At 36.9% G+C, this 17,537-nt stretch overlaps 1 protein-coding gene across 1 annotated transcript in view; it reads right to left on the bottom strand.

Moving 5' to 3' along the window:
* Positions 1-17,537, bottom strand: part of SIK3 (SIK family kinase 3) — a 280,799-nt gene that overhangs the window by 39,378 nt on the left and 223,884 nt on the right. Inside the window, exons 7-10 of the mRNA XM_044669586.1 lie at positions 4,692-4,810; positions 4,035-4,145; positions 3,734-3,877; positions 3,270-3,347 (exon numbers count right to left, since the gene is read on the bottom strand). Of these exons, the coding sequence (XP_044525521.1) occupies positions 3,270-3,347; positions 3,734-3,877; positions 4,035-4,145; positions 4,692-4,810 (452 nt within the window). The remainder of the gene's footprint in view (positions 1-3,269; positions 3,348-3,733; positions 3,878-4,034; positions 4,146-4,691; positions 4,811-17,537) is intronic.

Consider the following 17,537-nt stretch of genomic DNA (forward strand, 5'->3'; position numbering starts at 1 on the left):
AAGAAAGTAGAAATAAAGATGTAATTTCTTTCCTATCCAAGTTCAAGGACCCCAGTAAGAATCCTTGATATAGAGAAAGCTCAAGAGGGGCCAGGCCTAAGCACTGGAATACACAAACAGTTAATGGTCCTGAGCTAAATGAAGATCCGGGGAAGGAAACTGGGAAAGAATAGTCAGGTAAGAAGAGAATCAGAAAAAAGGCAGCATCATGAAAAACTGGGAGAAATATGTAAGAGGCAAGGGCAATAGTGTGAGACAGTAGATAAATCATGGAGGAAGAGAACCCTTAGTACTTTTGTCAATTAAAGCAATGGTGTCAAACTCAAATAGAAATGGTCCCATGAGGGCTCCATAATGATTTAGAAAACCACAAATTAACATTATCTAAGTTGAATTATATTCTGATTTGTTTTGTTAAACATTTCCTAATTATATTTTAATCTGATTCAGTTCACACAGGGGAAATTTTCCAGGCAAAGAAAGCCATCTTGGAATGAAAAGATCACCTGACAACTTTGGAGAGATTGATTTGAAGAGGGTGAGCAGAGATGAAGTGGAGGTGCCTAATCTAAATAGCTTTCTCAAGAGGGGAAGATAAAAATTCTTTTTAAGATATAGCTCTGGTACCATGAAGCCTTTCCTGATCCTATCAACTGCTTGAGTCCCTCTTTCACACTACCTAGTATTTAGCTATTTTTGCTTAATAAAGATTTGTTGCCTGGAAAATATATGCTATCTACTGATGTGCTAATAGATGCAGGATCAGGAAAGGGCCTCCTTTAGAAGGTGCAATTTGTATGGAGTCTTGAAAGAAGCCAAGGAAACTGAGAAGCGAAGAGGGATGGGCATGGCATTCAGACATGGTGAAGAACCTCTACAAAGGCCAAGAGATGGAGAAAAGGTTGTGGGTGAGGAACAAGTAGTTCAATGTAGTGGGGTCACAGTGTGAAGGTAAGGAAGGAGAAGTGGTTAAGAAGATTAGAAAAAGAGGAAAGGGGTGGAGTTAGGAATTACTTTATGTCAAACAAAGTATTTTGTATTTGCTCCTAGAGGTGAAAGGGGAATAAAAGGAGCTCATTTTATAGGGCATATAACATGGTCAGACCTACACCCTGAAGGCTGGCAGTCTGGAGTGGTGAGACCGAGAGGCAGATGCCAATTAAAAGACCACTACAATATTTTTGGAGAAAGTCAATGAGAGCCTACACTGGGGTAGTGTTTGTGTGTGAGTGGAAAGAAGGGAATGCATATGAGATGTTGTAACGGTAAAAATGATAACACATACCAATGGTTTAGTTATACATGATGACTGTAAATGTAGTTGTCAAGGACAATACTGAGGTTGTAGTCCTGGGGCTCTCAGAGATGGGGACATACTAGACAGGAATAGGGAAGTTGGCAAGACAAGAGGGCTTGGGGAGAAGGATCATAATTTCTGTTTTGAACATATTGACTTTGAGCTGTCTCTAGGGCATCTAGTTTAAAATGTCTAATCAGCAGCTGGTGATTTGAGACCAGAGGTCAAGAGAAAGAGTAAGGATAGGATAAATAAATCTGAGAATCATGTGCATAGAGATAATGACAGACTCTCTGGAAGTTAATGATATCACTAAGCAAGATGATATAGGGCAAAAAGGGAAGAGTGCTCAGGACAGAGTCTTGGAGGATACCCATAGTGAGTAGGCAGAAATCATGAAGAAGCAGTAAGAAAGATAGGAAAACAGGAAATAGAGTCACAAAAACCAGAAGAGAAGAGAGTATTCAGGAGAAGATGGTCAATAGCATCAAATAATGCAGAGAAGTGAAGAAGGATCAGGGTTGAGGAGACCATTCAATCTGCCAATTAAGAGATCATTGGCAATTCTGAAGAGTAATTTGAGAAGCTTCAATTGAATAATCAGATTAGAAGCCAGTATGCAGAGGGTTTAAAAGTGAAAGAAGGAAATGGAAGCACCTAATTTTTAGATTACTTTCTCAAGGAATTTCAAAGGAAGAAGAGACATATATGATAGAGTATAGACTAACCCATTACTGAAGAAGCTGTGAATTGATCCCATTCAGCAAATTAGGACCACTACTTCAAAGTCACTAAATTGTGCATATCCTTTGACTTAGCATATACCCAAAAGAGATCAATTATAAAGTAAAAGGAACCACATGTAGAAAAATATAACAACACTTTTTATGAGAAAAAACTAACTGGAGAAATAATGAGTACTCATCAACTGGGAAATGGCTGAAATAAATCATAATATACAGATGTAGTGGAATATTTTCTTTCTGTAAGAAATGATGAAAGGGACAGATTCAGAGGACCCTGGAATGACCTGGCATGGACACAGAATGAAATTGACAGAACCAGGAAAATAATGACCAGTGACGATGACTACAATATCAGGAAGCAAAACAACTTTGAAAGGCTTAACTCAAGAGGAAGAGTATAGTGCCCTAGACCTAGTTTCAAATTCTGCCTCAGATATTTAAAAAATAAAATAAACCCTTACCTTCTGCCTTGGAACCAATACGTTGGTTCCAAGGCAGAAGAGTGGTAAGGCCATGGGGATTAGGTGACTTGCTCAGTCACATAGCTAGGAAGTGTCTGAGGACAGATTTGAACCTAGGACCTCCCATCTCTATATCTGGCTCTCAATCCACTGAGCCACCTAGCTGCCTCAGATATTTTAATAGCTGTGTGACCCTAGGCAAGTCACATAACTTCTTTGCATTTTCCTCATCCTTAATATTCCATTCCGGCCAGCTCTAAATTTTAATCTCATGATTGACAAATGTAATGATCAAACGTGATTCCAGAAGACAGAAGCCTCCTTCTTTGTAAGAATGCAGATGGATTAAATGGACAAAATGAGACAAATCTTTTTAGATACAACCAATGTAAATTTGTTTTGCTTAATAATACTTATCTGGTATAAGGGAGGGTTCTTGTTTTTGGAGGGAGAGTTAGATGAGAAGGGGGTTGTGAAGAAAGAAAATAGGAAAAAAGCACAAATGAAATACTTTAAAATGTGCCAGAGAACAGAAGTCCAAAAGGGGATAGTAGTATTGGCCTTATGATGCTAAATTTAAGATGTACTTTAAAAATGAAAGATTATGAGCCATAGAGATTCATGATTTCAATATATCATTTCTTTTTTGATATATGAAAATGTCCATGTTTGTTGATGTTTGTCAAATTATCATTTTTCTAAAAAAGAAAATTAGAGGAAAACAAAACAAAACAAAACTGGAGCCCGTCAGAGATAGCTACTTGCCTCCACAATTTGGTTTTCTGGGTTGATAAGCTGCACCTGGGGAACGCTGATGCTTACAGTGGTACCTGCTTGCTCCGCCTAGAAAACAGGGCACACATTTGAGTGTATGTACACCAATGCATCTTAATCAGTGGAGGAAAAGAATATGTTTTTCCTAAAGTTTTCATTACAATGTCTAACCCTCTTGCTACTTGAATCTTGGATGCTAGAAACTACTAAAAGGAAATAAACTTCAAGAGGAGACTTCCTCCCAATCATGTTAAAAACGGCATCCTGTTACCAAATATAATGTTAGGTGCCAAAACTTTGACCCTCCTCCTCCAAAAGAGGAGCACCAGATCTGTAAAGGAAAAGATGGTCCATGGCATGGAAGAAAGGTGGGGTTAATATAAGTGGGGGAAAGGAGAGAGGTAGGCCAAAAGTGTTGCCTACTCTAGACTTAAAACACTAAGGTTACTGCTCACCTGGATAGCGGCTGGTGCTGGGAAGGTCATGGTCCGCGGTACACTGGGAGGTGCTCCGATACGCAGGTTCTTATGTCTCTTAAGTCGATCACACAGTAGGCTATAGATTGCACTGTAGTGATCATAGGCATCTGTCCTTAGTGACTGCCAAGAGAACATGAAAAGGCCTGATAAAATAATATGCCACTGCTTAAACTGTTTCAATAGGAACACTAAAGTATAAAAGCCTCTAGGTAAAAAAAAAGAAGAGGGAACGCAAACATAACTACCTTATACTATTTTTCATTCCCCATAGAGTTACCTGTAGTGTTCTCTCCTTGTCCAGCCCCATTTCCACCATGGCCAACAATACATCTTCATTCAGAGGCTCCATTTGTCTTTCTACCTTCAGATGCTGGCATTCACTTATTAACTGCAAGGTATATAGAAAAGCAAATTACAAACCTTAAATTGTTCAGAGAAGCACTCTACACAAGTACCTTACATCATGCCATTTGCTTGATAGCAAAAGCTGCTAGTTTGGCATATTTAGCCTAGGATTATGTTGAAATGAGACATTTCTGCAAATAAAAGTTTCTAGTTGTGGGAAGTTTGTCCTCTGCCCTGTTTTTTTGAGGGGAGTCAAAAGAAGATGTTTATATATAAATTATTTTGACTGAAATGATGGAAATAAAGGGAAGACGGACTTGGTAAACTTGATTAAGAGGGTATATATCCTATCCCATATCAGGGAACTAGAATTAGGACATTAATGCAGGAAGAAAGAAATCCTATAGTGAATTTCAGCAGCCCTGCTGTTTGAGAGTCCTTTAATATCACATCTTGCCAGATCTATTTTGCTCCCCCAATATTACACAACAGCTTACTTCCACTTCCTACCTTTTCAGGTCATGGCCTAATTTACAAAAACATAGCCAGGAAACTGCAGCCAACCCCAGGCAGATGGTATGGAGCTCACCCTGTCAAAGTTGGGATCAGCCTCTCCCAGCTTCATCCATTTGTGTTTGCAGATCTGCTCCATTGAGAGGCGCTTACTTGGGTCTAACACCAGCATGTGGCGGATCAAGTGCTCACATTCTGCAAGACAGAAACAGTAGCTATTTAGTTTTTGGCCAGGAAAAAAAATTCCAAAGAATTAAGGAACTACAGTCAATTTCAATTTATGGGACTGCAAATGGTTGCATTTCAAATTATTCCAGGGCTTTTGCCATTTCACTGCTTACTTACTCAAAGGGATAAAATTCACAGTAGTCAATTTGGTTACTTGTTAGAATTTTCATTAAAAGTCCTAAGAAGGGTGGGAGAGGTTTAATGCTACTAGTTACAATGAGGTTGGGTAATAATCTTTGGATATTTCATTTTTTCATGCTTTCTCTAGACCCATTCAATCCAGGTCGCGTGTCCTCTATATATCTCTGATCTCTTAACATTTCTCAAAATAGTCAATTCTTTCCTCCAACATATATTTTTTTGAACAGTTTCAAACTTCTGGCTCAGAAGTTTATTAGTTTTTCAGAGTATGTTAATTTAAAAAAACAGGGAATTAAAGATTTATGATGACACACTGTGGAGCAATTATGCAAGGGCAGAGGGAAGGAGTGAATTAATTTCTCAAGTTAGAGGATACTTCCCCAGAACTCATGAAAACAGTGAATAACCACTTGAAAGTATTTAAGTACCTATGTGTGTATTATTCTGTGCTGTAGCATACAGGAAGAGGTAAACTAACACCCTTATCCTGTAGGACATATAACATAGAAAGAACACTGACTTAACTTTTCATTCTATCTCTACTAATCATTTTCAGTGTGAACTTGAACAAGTTACAACCTCTATGGGCCTCAGTTTCTCCATCTCTAACACACAGATACTATAAAGCCTCTCCCATAGGGATTATGAGATTCTGACTTAATACAATTCATTTATTCAATGTCTATTATTATAAAATGAGAAAGCATGGGAAGGTGTTCTAAGAAATAGTAATAATAACAAAAGCTAATATTTATATAGTGCTTACTATGTTCCAGGCACTGTGCTAAGCACTTTAGAATTACTATCTCATTTAATCGTCATAACTACCCTAGAAGGTAGGTGCTATTATTATTTCTATTTGTTTTTACAAGTGAGGAAACTGAAGCAAACAGCATTTAAGTGATTTGCCCAGAGTTATACTTCTATTAAGTGCTTGAGTTCTGATGTGAATGCAGATCTTCCTGATTCCAAGCCCAGTTTTCTAGCCACTGTGCCACCTCTCCCCTCCCCCCCCCACACTCACTATTTCATTAAATTAATTTTTTTTAAACAAAACCCATTGGCCTATATGGGCATGCACTGACTTGTCCACACTACCCTCAGATCTCTTATGTCCATCCTCTTCCTTCTACTAACATAGCCACTGTCCTAATTCAGGCCCTCATCACTACCACAGCTTCAGTCTCTCTCCACCCTACCTGGTCTACTCAGTACCAGGATGCCAAAGTAATTTTCCTTAAGCACAGATTTGACCATTTGAACCTCTATGTAATGAACTTCAGTAGCTTCTTAATGTCTCTGGTTAGCTTTTAAAACCCTACATAACCAGGTTCCAACTTATCTTTCTAGCCTTATTGAACATTACTGCCCTCAGTACTCAGCAATTCAGCCAAACTATTCTCTCTGCTCTGTCCCTCACTCATGGCACTCTATCTCCTATCAAATGAGATAATGCTTGTAGAAGAACTTGGTACAGTGTCTGGCAGATAGCAGGCACGTAGCAAAGCTTATTCCCCTCCTTCCTTTGTTTCTCCTGTAGGGCCATTCCCCACCTCCTTCCTTACCTCTATCTCAGAGTCCCTTTCTTCCCTTATCTGAACAAAGTCTTTCCTTATCCCCTCAACTGCTAGCAGCCTTTGTCCCAAACTCCCCTGCCCTTACCTATTTTGTATGTATTTGTGTTTGTTACTTTTATATTTAAACTGTGTATATTTTTAATAAATATCTGTTGTCTCTCCCATTAGAATATAAGCTCACTGCAAGGAGGGATTGTTTCTTTCATTTGGGTTTATATCCCCCAGTGTCCGGGCACATACAAAGTACATGTTTAAGAAAGTCTTACTGACTGATCTAGGATAAAAAAATAAACTTCACTGGTATTTAAAGTCTTCCCCCCTCCCCCCAATGTGGCTACCAGGCTACTTTTCCAGGCTTCTTATACATTACACTTCTTTCTACAACTCTAATGTCCAGTCAAACCAGCCTATCTGCTCATCCTCATTCATGACATTCCATTCCCTTCTTATGTCTTTGCACAGCCTGTCCCCTATGCTTGGAATGCTTGACCTTATGAACTCCACATCTCAGAACCTTTAAGTCTTCCTTCAAAACAGAGTTCAAATGCCACCTTCTTCATGAGGTCTTCTCCAATCTCCCCAGATGTCTAGACTTATTTTATAGTGACATCATGTGTACAAACATTGTATATGTACTGCTGACCCAAATAGAATGTAAACTCAAAGAGGGAAGGGACTATTTAATTTTTTTCTTTGTACTTCGCAGGTTTGTGATGCAATAGGAATTTGATGACTAATGATTGTCTTTTATTTTCAGGATGAAGTCATCTATGCAATATAATCACTTTTCATACTGCTCTATAAACCCTGTATGCAATTATCTTCAAAAGAATGGAAGAAGACATTACTTCTAATTTTTAATTTACTCTAACCTCAAATAACAAGAAATGTTTTTAAAAACCCCACAAAGCTTTATCACAGTGAATGCATAGCAGGCATTTGAAACTTGTCCTTGCTCTGTGATTTAAAATACAGTTTTGGTCACTAGGGCTGTCGTTCCTACATTCCTACAGAATAGAATAATTGCTTTTTCCTGGAACATTAAGCTTTTATTCCACTATATTATGTTTCTAGGCCAGCCAATCTAGACCCCGCAATTATAGCTTCTCTATATAAGGATGAGAAATGCTACTGACAGGCATATTCTGGGTCTGCAATTATTTGGGGGGAAAATACTATATTTCATTCAAAAAGCCATGGTAGCTAATATGGCATGTGTATTTTAAACCTCTAGATGGCACTCCTCTATTTTCTTTCAACTTCTTTCCAGAATTTAGCACTATAAGGATAAGCCTCATTAGCTCTAGAAGAGACTGCCCAAAAAGAATAACCGAATACAGACTAATGGCTGGAAGTGAGATTTCCTAAGCAACATTCCCCAAAAAGACAAAAAAACAAACAAAAAACAAAACAAAAAAAACAACCCAATACTCTCTTAATTTATATTCTCTGACATGTTCAATTTTAGAGACTCCATATTTAAAAAGCAAGACCCTTTGTTTAATTCAATGTTCAGCACAAAGTGATCAATATGACTTTAATACTTTAATAAGCAATATGAAAATGAAATATAGCAGAATATAGAAAAGACATCAAAAAAGTATATGATCATTATCAATTCATATTTCCTGAGAATTTAACAGTATATGAGCTAGGTCTATATTTGAATGTACTTTTCTTGTATGAACTATGGTCTAAAAAAGTTAAAATGGAGAATAAACTATAGCTAAAAATGGAAATTCTCCTAAGAACAGTATTAACCCATCCGATTTTTAATCCAACTAGGACAAAATAAACTGGGGTTTTGGATCAAAGAGAACAAAACACCAGCTTTTTCAGATGTTAAGACATGGACCCCACACTTGCTTCCTCCCAGAAGGCAGGGCTTTGACAATGAATAGAAAGAAAAACTCTGGGCTTCTCCTCAGGAACTTGCTCTGAGTGAGGGCCAGAGTAGCAATTGCCCTTCAGAGCACTGCTTTCATCTGTTCCATGGGAGACGCCAAGGCGTCTCTGTAGAGAAAATCACCATGGCTCCAATGAAACCCAATCTATGTATCAGCAGACTGTTAACAGGAGCATGTTCAGTCTAGACCCTGCCTCAATGTTCTGACAGGCATTTGGATGATTGAAGACACTGCCTTTGGGGCAGTGTCTTAAAGCCAGAGATTTCTTAGGATAAGAATCAAAGTGGAAGGAGGGCTAGGTAGATATGGACTCTTTGGGGGAATCTATGTCCCTGATAGTCATTTCCTTATGTGTTTCAGAGTACATAGGAAAAGAAGAAATTGGAGGAAGAAGGGTAGGAGTGGGAAAAAGTTCCTGAAAACCCAGATTTGGTGTGGGGAGCGCCCTGAATTATTGCAGATCAGCAGGATGGCCGTTAACTCCTAGTTTTAGATAGTTCCCTCTTATACTGAGAGGTTAAGTGCCTTCCTTGGGGTCATACAGTTAGTATGTGTGAGAGGCAGCAAATGGACCCTGTTTCTCCTAATTCCAAGATGACCTCTCTCTCCATTTCACCATGCTGCCTTCAAATTCAATTAGGACTATAATGTAAAATATGCTTATAATTCCTAATTTCTACAAGCAAGGGGGATAATTGTTCTAAGAGCTTCCTGAAAGTAAACCTAAAACCCTACCATGTGACAAAAAAGCCAAAAGGTCTAGAGATGTCTAGCCTCTAAAAGGGGTGAGTAAAGTTATGATCACTATCTTCAAATATTTGAAGACCTGTCCCATGGAAGTAGAGAATGTATTATGAGTTGCTGCCAAAGGCAGAACTAAGACAAATTAATAGGATATATAGGGAGAAAGTTTTCATTCAATATGAAGGAACTTTCTGATAAGTGAATCTAATAAGAGAACCTCATAAATTATTAAATGGAAATGCTCAAGCAGAGGCTAAATGAATTGCCATAGATAATATAGAGGACAGTCCTATATTAGATGGGCAATAAGATTAAATATCCTCTAAGGTTCTATCCAAATCTTAAATTTCTAAGTTTATACATTAAAAGAAGCTACCAAGGGACTATCTGTGATGATAGATAGGCCAAACAATCAATCTCCCTCTCTCTCTCTCTCTTCCTGTCTGTCTCTCTCTGTCTCTGTCTCTCTCTCCTTGGAGGCACAGTACTGGACCAGATCACATTGATATCCCCTATAGGAGTTAGGATTCTTTGACTTGACTTGGTATTCTGGGGCCTCATGGAAGGAATCTGTGAGCAATACTACCATCTGATAAAACATCTGCATGTGGTCACAGTATGACAGTTATCATAGGGTGAACTGAAACAACCTTTGGCAATGAAAAAGATCTCTTCCAAAAAGATCTCCTGAACACAGTTCCCTGGACATGCTAAAGGAAATGGAGCTGGGGAAAGACACAAAAGGTAAGAGAAATAAGACCAGGTAAGAAAGATTCTGAAGAAAATAATTAAAAATCTGTCTAGATGCTTGCAGAAAACTGACTTTTGGTGGCTACTGAGTAGACACCGATTCACTTCCATTTAATTCAGCAAGCCTTTATTAAATACCTATTAGATGCTAGGAACCCTGATCTGTGCTAAGTGATATTAATCCAAAAATAAAGTCATTCCTACTCTCCAGGAACTTATATTATACTGGGATAGGATGTGTCTACAATAAGAATATACATAGTTTCCTTTTGACATAGTATCTCTGCCTCTTTGTATCTTGGTCTTCCTTCAAGATTCTGCTCATCAGCTCCCACCTCTGGAAGTCTTTCCCTATTTTGGTTTAGTTGTCAATTTTTCTTCTTTCTCAAATCATCTTCTATTATATTTAGTGTACAGGCTGTAATTTCTTCCTTAGAAGAATGTAAAAATCCTTTATATACTCAACAACTAGTGTTTTGTTTTGTTTTGTTTTTTAAACCCTTACCTTCTGGGTTAGAATCCATATTAAGCTTTGATTCCAAGGCAGAACAACAGTAGGAGTAGGCAACTGGTGTTAAGTGACTTACCCAAGGTCACAGTTAGGAAGTGTCTGAGGCCAGAGTTGAACCTAAAACTTCCTATCCCTAGGCCTGGAGTTCTATCTACTGAACCATCTAGCTGCTCTCAACTATTGCTTTAATAAATTCTTGTTTACCTGTGGAATGGATATGGTCCTATATAATGGTCAAACAAACCAGCTTTGTAATTGGGAGATGAACGTCTTCCAATGGGAGATCTAAAGATGTACCAACATCAGACACATAAAATTCAACTTTTTGGTGTTTAGCTTTTGCATTTGTAAAATGAGGGTGCTAGGCTCTATATTGCTACGATCTCTTTTAGTTTCAAGATTCTAGAGAATAAAATGTGGAATGCATAAGCTGATGGTCAGGTAGTTATGGGACTACTTGTAAAGCCTAACTCCAAGGTAGGTGAATGATAGAGCTATAAAACACATTGAGAAGACAAACAGGATTCTGTTGTGTTGGCAAGTTTGTTGGAGGAGATTCTCATGTTATAAAGAAAACAGATTGGTTTATATAGTTTGATTATTTTAAGAGTGATGAAGGGAGTAATGGAAGACTAGAAACAGCAGGTTTTCCTCCCGAAAAATAATCAAAAGGAAAAAGAGGTGGTGGAATTAGGGGAATCCAACCACAAGGTTCCCAAAGCCGATTCCTATGATGGAGTGAGAGGCCAACTGTCCCTCAAACCTTTTAAGTGCTGCCAACTAATGGGACCTGGCACAGAAGATATTTCTAGCTCTGTGGGCAGAGGGAGTGGCCTTGGAAGAAATAGAGTCATAGATTCTTTTAGGCCACATGAAACTACTCAGGGTTGAGGGAAGCACCAGGCATCTGTTTGTCAGGAGGAATGAAAGGGGAGGCAAGTAAGAGGTAATTACCCAGCAAATTCAAACTTCTTACTTGGAAAGGACAGCAGTGAAGATGAGCTTCTCAAAAGCCCTTGCCTTTCCCAGCAACTACCAGATTTATTAAAAAATAATTCCAGAGAGCTAAGCTCAGGACTTTTGTATTTTATATTTTTTAATAAACCTCCTAGCAATGTGTTTTCTTCAAAGTGGTTCAGACTTCAAAGAGGACTCTAGTCTGAAAAAAAATCCAGAAGGAAACAGAAACAAAGTGGCTAATAAATCTCTAAAACATCTGTTCCTATGAAAATGGATTATTGTTTATAAAACAAAAAAAGAAGAAAGTCTAAATAGCATTAAAATTCTAAATGATGAGAACAAGAATATTTAGTTATTGACTACTCTCTCAAAAAAAATAAGACAACACAATATATTTGACAAATAAAAGAGAACAGTTAAACCTCTCAGATGATGAACTTAGGACAAGGAAGGAGGTCTTGGTATGGAGTTTACCTGTTATATAAAGTGTACTTATCTAATTACTAGCTTTTGTTAAGTACCAGGCAAAATAAAATAAATAATATTTGCAGATTGAATTTCATTACTATAAAGCCTGAGTTATTACTTAGATTCTTTAGTAGTAATGAAATTTTGTAGTACTGGTTATCACTTGTAACTATGGTAGTCAATGTCTAGAGACTTGAAATCACTTTTATCATTCACAATTTTAATTAATAAAAATATTTTGGATGTGACCACCATATTGAAGTTTTTCCAAAATGAAGCTAGTACAGTATTTCACAAAATACACAATAGAACAAAGTTACACTGTAACAGAAAATTTTAGCTAGTACCTTATAATTTGTGTAATGGAAGTTGACCTTTATTTAGTCTTAAAATGTATCAGTATGTTGGCAAGTGAAATGTGAGTATATTATTTATATGCATTCACATCTCTGTATTAAGAACACATGTTTGCTTTGTGTTTAGATGTCAGAACAGTGACCACATGGAAGAAGTTTGACTTTAACAGATGGCCAACGTCAACGGCTAACTTTTATTGGATGTACACTAAGGGTTTCACTGAAGGCCATTCCTAGCTCTCTCATCCCACAGGTATAGAATAAGGATAGAATGATAACTCTCTAGGTACTGATGAAGATGATACTTTCTAGCTCTGGCCAAATCTCTTTCCATAAAGGACTGACTTTACCTTTACCTTTATTATCTTGTGATTTACCTTTTAATTCTTTCAGCAATGACTACTCTACCAAAAGATAATCATGGGAATATTCTGATTGTGGCAGGATCAGGGCATTTTGTTTTGTTTAAAAAAAAACTTGCCTTTTTTGTGAATGGTTTTTATATTTGGAAAAGATAGGCAACAATAAAGAGGAACTTGGATATAAGTGAGTATTGGCAGTGAGTAAAGTCTAAAAACAAACATAAAATATAAAAAAGTAAAAACTTACCACCATTATATATTTTTTTCAGTTTCTTACAGAGGAAAAAAGAAATACAAATCAAGTATATACTAAGGTAAAAAAAAATTTTAATAGGGCAGTTCTAAACATTTATCAGACAAGATGGTCCTTGACTTAATTTTAAAGACCTAACTCTTATGTTTTCCACCACTGAATACATTGCCAGACCTTTCTGGAATAGAATTTTTAAAAAACCCACTTTCTTATTAATTTGATAGATAGACAGCAGGATAGCAAAACCTTGGGCTAGTTCAGGAGCATTTGGCAAATAAGGATAGGGCTGAGGACAAAAGCTCCTGTTAAAATCCAAACAATTCAAGCTGCGATTACATTCCGAACCTGAACCTTTCCCTTTTGCAGCACACCTACCCCAAATATTTTAATAGTGTGGAAGCTACTGAGGGGCAAAATTGCTTGGCTCAACAACTACGTATTTGAAAAATGAAACTTGTTCCTTCTAAATTTATCATTTATTTTATCCCTTACCTTCTGTCTTATAATCAGTATTGGTTTCAAAGCAGAATAGCGGTAAAGGCTAGGCAGTTGGTGTTAAGTGAATTGCCCAGGGCAGGACCTCTAATCTTCAGGCCTGGTTCTCTACTCACTGGGCCAATCAATTCCACTATGTGATCCCAGCACAGTGAGAATTCTCAAGCTGAGAAGGTGAGAACTCCTACAGCTCTGTCCTTGGAAAGATCCTTGTCATATTAGAACATAGTCATTTAGAAGACCAATCACTATACTCGTCCCTGATATTCAAAGCAAACATCTTCCTGTCTTCATTTGAAGTCCCCCTCACCTCTCCTTGGGTGATTTAGTGAGTCTGGATAGGGAATGATAACTGCTTTCACTGTGCACGATTTGTAGTCACTCTGACTTTTCTCTGAGTTAGGGTATTTATTAATAGTCAAAAAAGACCATTACTCTACGGAGACTCTAAGCAATGGACAACTAATGTCTATTCTAAGTTTCCACGACCAAGTAATGGTCTCCATTTACAATTCAAGATTAAAGGAGTGACAACTTGATTTTTCTCCAGTCCTTTCTAAAGAAAGTGATTTTAGTCATGAAGAATGCTGTGGTTCCTAGTGAGTAGACAAATCAAAGCTGAGTTGTTTTTCTCTGAGTGGAGGCTTTCTGGCAGTAGTACACTCTGCATTGTGCATTTTCCAGAAGCATTATATAAGACCAAGCCTTGCATTCCCAGTAATAAAATGCTTATGTAGCATTAGAATTAATTAAGTCACAATGAAGTCTAATCAATAAGGACTCAACAATATTGTCCACAAGAGATCTCTATGCACTCTCAGGCATTACAGTTTTTCACTGTAAATTAATTTTCCTTTAGCTAAATGGCTGCCTTCACTATATTTGCTTACAGGTGGTTCTCTGGGCAAAGGAACAAGCTAGGCTTTCAGAAGCATCGTTCTGATGGTTGCTTTCATGTATCATTAGTGAGTTTAATGCTCAAGAAAAAAATATGCTCGCATGAGGAACTGAGAAAGCTTCTTCGCTATTTTGTGCAGCTGTGTAACTGGCTATTCTAATATGTTGATCTAATGCAGAAACTTCAGCTAATACCAAATCTTGATTTGTAATTTCCTGACAAATAATGGTCTAGGTTGCTGTCTGACTATCCAATTAGGTACTTTAAGGGCTGTAATAGAAAGGAAGAAAGAAAGGAAGGAAGAAAGGAAGAAAAGGAAGGAAGAAAGGAAGGAAGGAAGGAAGGAAGGAAGGAAGGAAGGAAGGAAGGAAGGAAGGAAGGAAGGAGATTACTACATCACTTTATTTGGGGGTTCAAAGTCAAGTTTATACCACAAAAGCTTTTTAAATTCATTTAATTGACCTTCTAACATATATAATATAGAGGAATTCGTCTTTAATGTGAAATTATATACAACATACTTAAGTTTGTTAAACCAATCCTGAGGCATGTAGAATTACTGAGTGAAAAGGACTTTGGGCTAAAAATCCAAATCCAGGTTCAAGTACTTCCTTTGTCACAAATTTTGGGGATTCAGTTTCTTTGCAAATAAAATGAGGGACTAGCCTAAACTAGTACTAGATGACTTTTAAGGTACTTTCCAGCTCAAGATGCATAGATTAGTCAGTAAATCAATAAGCAACCTTTACTATGTGTCAGGCATAGTACAAAGAGATTTTAGAATTAAATTGTCAGTGAAACCTTACTACTAAATAACCTAGATTAATTTTGTCACTTAAAAGTATAATTTCTGCTTGACTCTGCATTTGATGTAAGCTTTCAAGAAGTGAAGACTGGTATAAAAATTCATTTTTCAATAAATATCTATTTAGTACCTAGTATTATTAATTATATTTACATAATGAATTGCAGTTTATTCAGGATCTCACAGATGTAGGTACTCTTTTTTTAAATATTAAATTTTTTCCCCCAATTATTTGTAATAAGTTTCCAACTTTTTCAAAGAATATTGAGTCTCAGATTCTCTCCCTTCCTCTAAATCCCACAACTCTCCTTGAGATGGTGAGCAATCTCATAGAGATTTTACATGTATAATCACGTAAAACATTTTTATATATTAATCCTTTTGTGGAAGAAAACTCAAATATGAAAAAAATTAAGAAAGTGAAAAGTTTTGGGGTTTTCTTGGTCAGACAGTTCTTTTTCTCTAGAAGTAGATGGCATTTTTTTTTTATCATGAGTCCTTTGGGATAGTTTTAGATTGCTATATGGCTGAGAATAGCTGATAGTCACAGTGGTGAACTATAAAATATTCCTCACTGTACAATGTTCTCCTAGTTGTGCTTATTTCATTCTGCTTCAGTTTGTGTAAGCCTTTCCAAATTTTTCTGAGCTCCACCCGCTTGTCATTTCTTACAGCACAATAGTATTCCATTACAATCATATACTATAACTTACTCAGCCATTTCCCAATTGATGGATATCCCCCTCACTTTCCAAATCTTTGTCCTGCCCCACTCCTTAAAAGAGCTGCTTTAAATATTTTTGTACAAAATGAATATGGAAATATGTTTGCAAGATAATACATGTATAACTCAGGCTGAATTGCTTGGGAGTTCTGGGAGGGGGAGGAAAGAAGAGAGGGAGACAATATGGATCACATAACTTTGGAAAACTTATGTAGAAATCTATCAAAACAAACAAACAAACAAATAAATAAATGTATTGGTGCATCCCCCCCTTTACTTCTTTGGGATGCAAACCTAGTAATGGTATTGCTGGGTCAAAGGATATGTACTGTTTTATAGCCCTTTGAGTTTAGGTACAAATTGCTCTCCTGAATTATTTAATCAGATCACAATACCCACAACGATATATTCATGTCCCACCCCACATCCCCTCAAAGTTCTACTATTTTCCTTTTCTGTCATAATAGCCAATGTTATAGGTATAGAGAGGTACCTTAAAGTTGCTTTAATTTGCACTTCTTTAGAGCATTTTTGCATGACCATAGAGAGCTTTCTTTATTTGAGAACTATTTGTTCATATCCTTTGACTATTTATCAGTTGGAGAATGACTTGTATTCTTATATATTCAACTCATTTCTCTTATGTTTTTGAGAAATGAGATCTTTATTAGAGAGACTTCTAAAAATTTTTTGAACCATCATGGTTACTGTGTATTACTTTCCATCCAATTTACCCGTTTAGTTTTTTACCTCTACCTCCACCAATTTGCTCTTTTCTATCAGCCCCACCCCCTTTTTCATACCCTTCTCTTATTTTCCTGTATAGTAAGATAGCTTTCTATACCCAACTGATTGTGTATGTTCTTCCCTCATTGAGTCAATTCTGATGAGAATAAAGATCACATACTCTCCTTCCCACCTCCCCCAACTTCTCCTCCACTGGGAATGCTCTTTCATACCTCCTTCATGAATAATAATTTGCCCCATTCTATTTTTCCCTTTCCTTTCCTCCCAATGTGTTCCTCTTTCTCATGCTTTATTTTTATATCATCCCACCATTTACACCCTCACCTTATGTCTATGTATAATCCTTCTAACTACCTTAATAATGATAAAGAGTTCTTTGGTGTTAACAAAAACCATCTCCCTATGAAGAGATGTATAAAGTTTAACATTACTGAATGATTTCGCTTTCCTATTTGCTTTTTTATGATTCTCTTGAGTCTTGTATTTGAGAGTCACATTTTCCATTTAGCTCTGGTCTTTTCATCAGGAATGTTTGAAAGTCCTCCATTTCACTGAATACCCATTTTTTCACCTGAAGGATTATGCTCAGTTTTGCTGGATAAGTGATTCTTGGATGAAGTCCTAGCTTCTTTGCTCTATGGAATATCATATACAATGCCCTCTGATCCTTTAATATAAAAGCTGCTTAAGTCTTATGTTATCCTGACTATAGCTCCACGTTATCTGAATTCTTTTTCAGCTGCTTACAATATTCTCTCCTTAGCCCGGGAATTTTGGAATTTGGCTATAATATTCCTGAGAAAGATCTTTTGGGGATCTTTAACAGGAGGTAGTCAGATTCTTTTGATTTCTATTTTGTCTTCTGGTTCTAGAATATCAGGGTAGTTTTCCTTGATTTCTTGAAAGAAGTTTTTTTTTTTAAACCACAGTTTTCAGGCAATTCAAGATTCTTAAATGATGATCTCTCCTGGGTTTATTTTCTAGGTCAGTTGTGTT

The sequence above is a fragment of the Gracilinanus agilis genome, chromosome 3 (assembly GCF_016433145.1).
Source record: "Gracilinanus agilis isolate LMUSP501 chromosome 3, AgileGrace, whole genome shotgun sequence".
Taxonomy (NCBI): Eukaryota; Metazoa; Chordata; class Mammalia; order Didelphimorphia; family Didelphidae; genus Gracilinanus; species Gracilinanus agilis.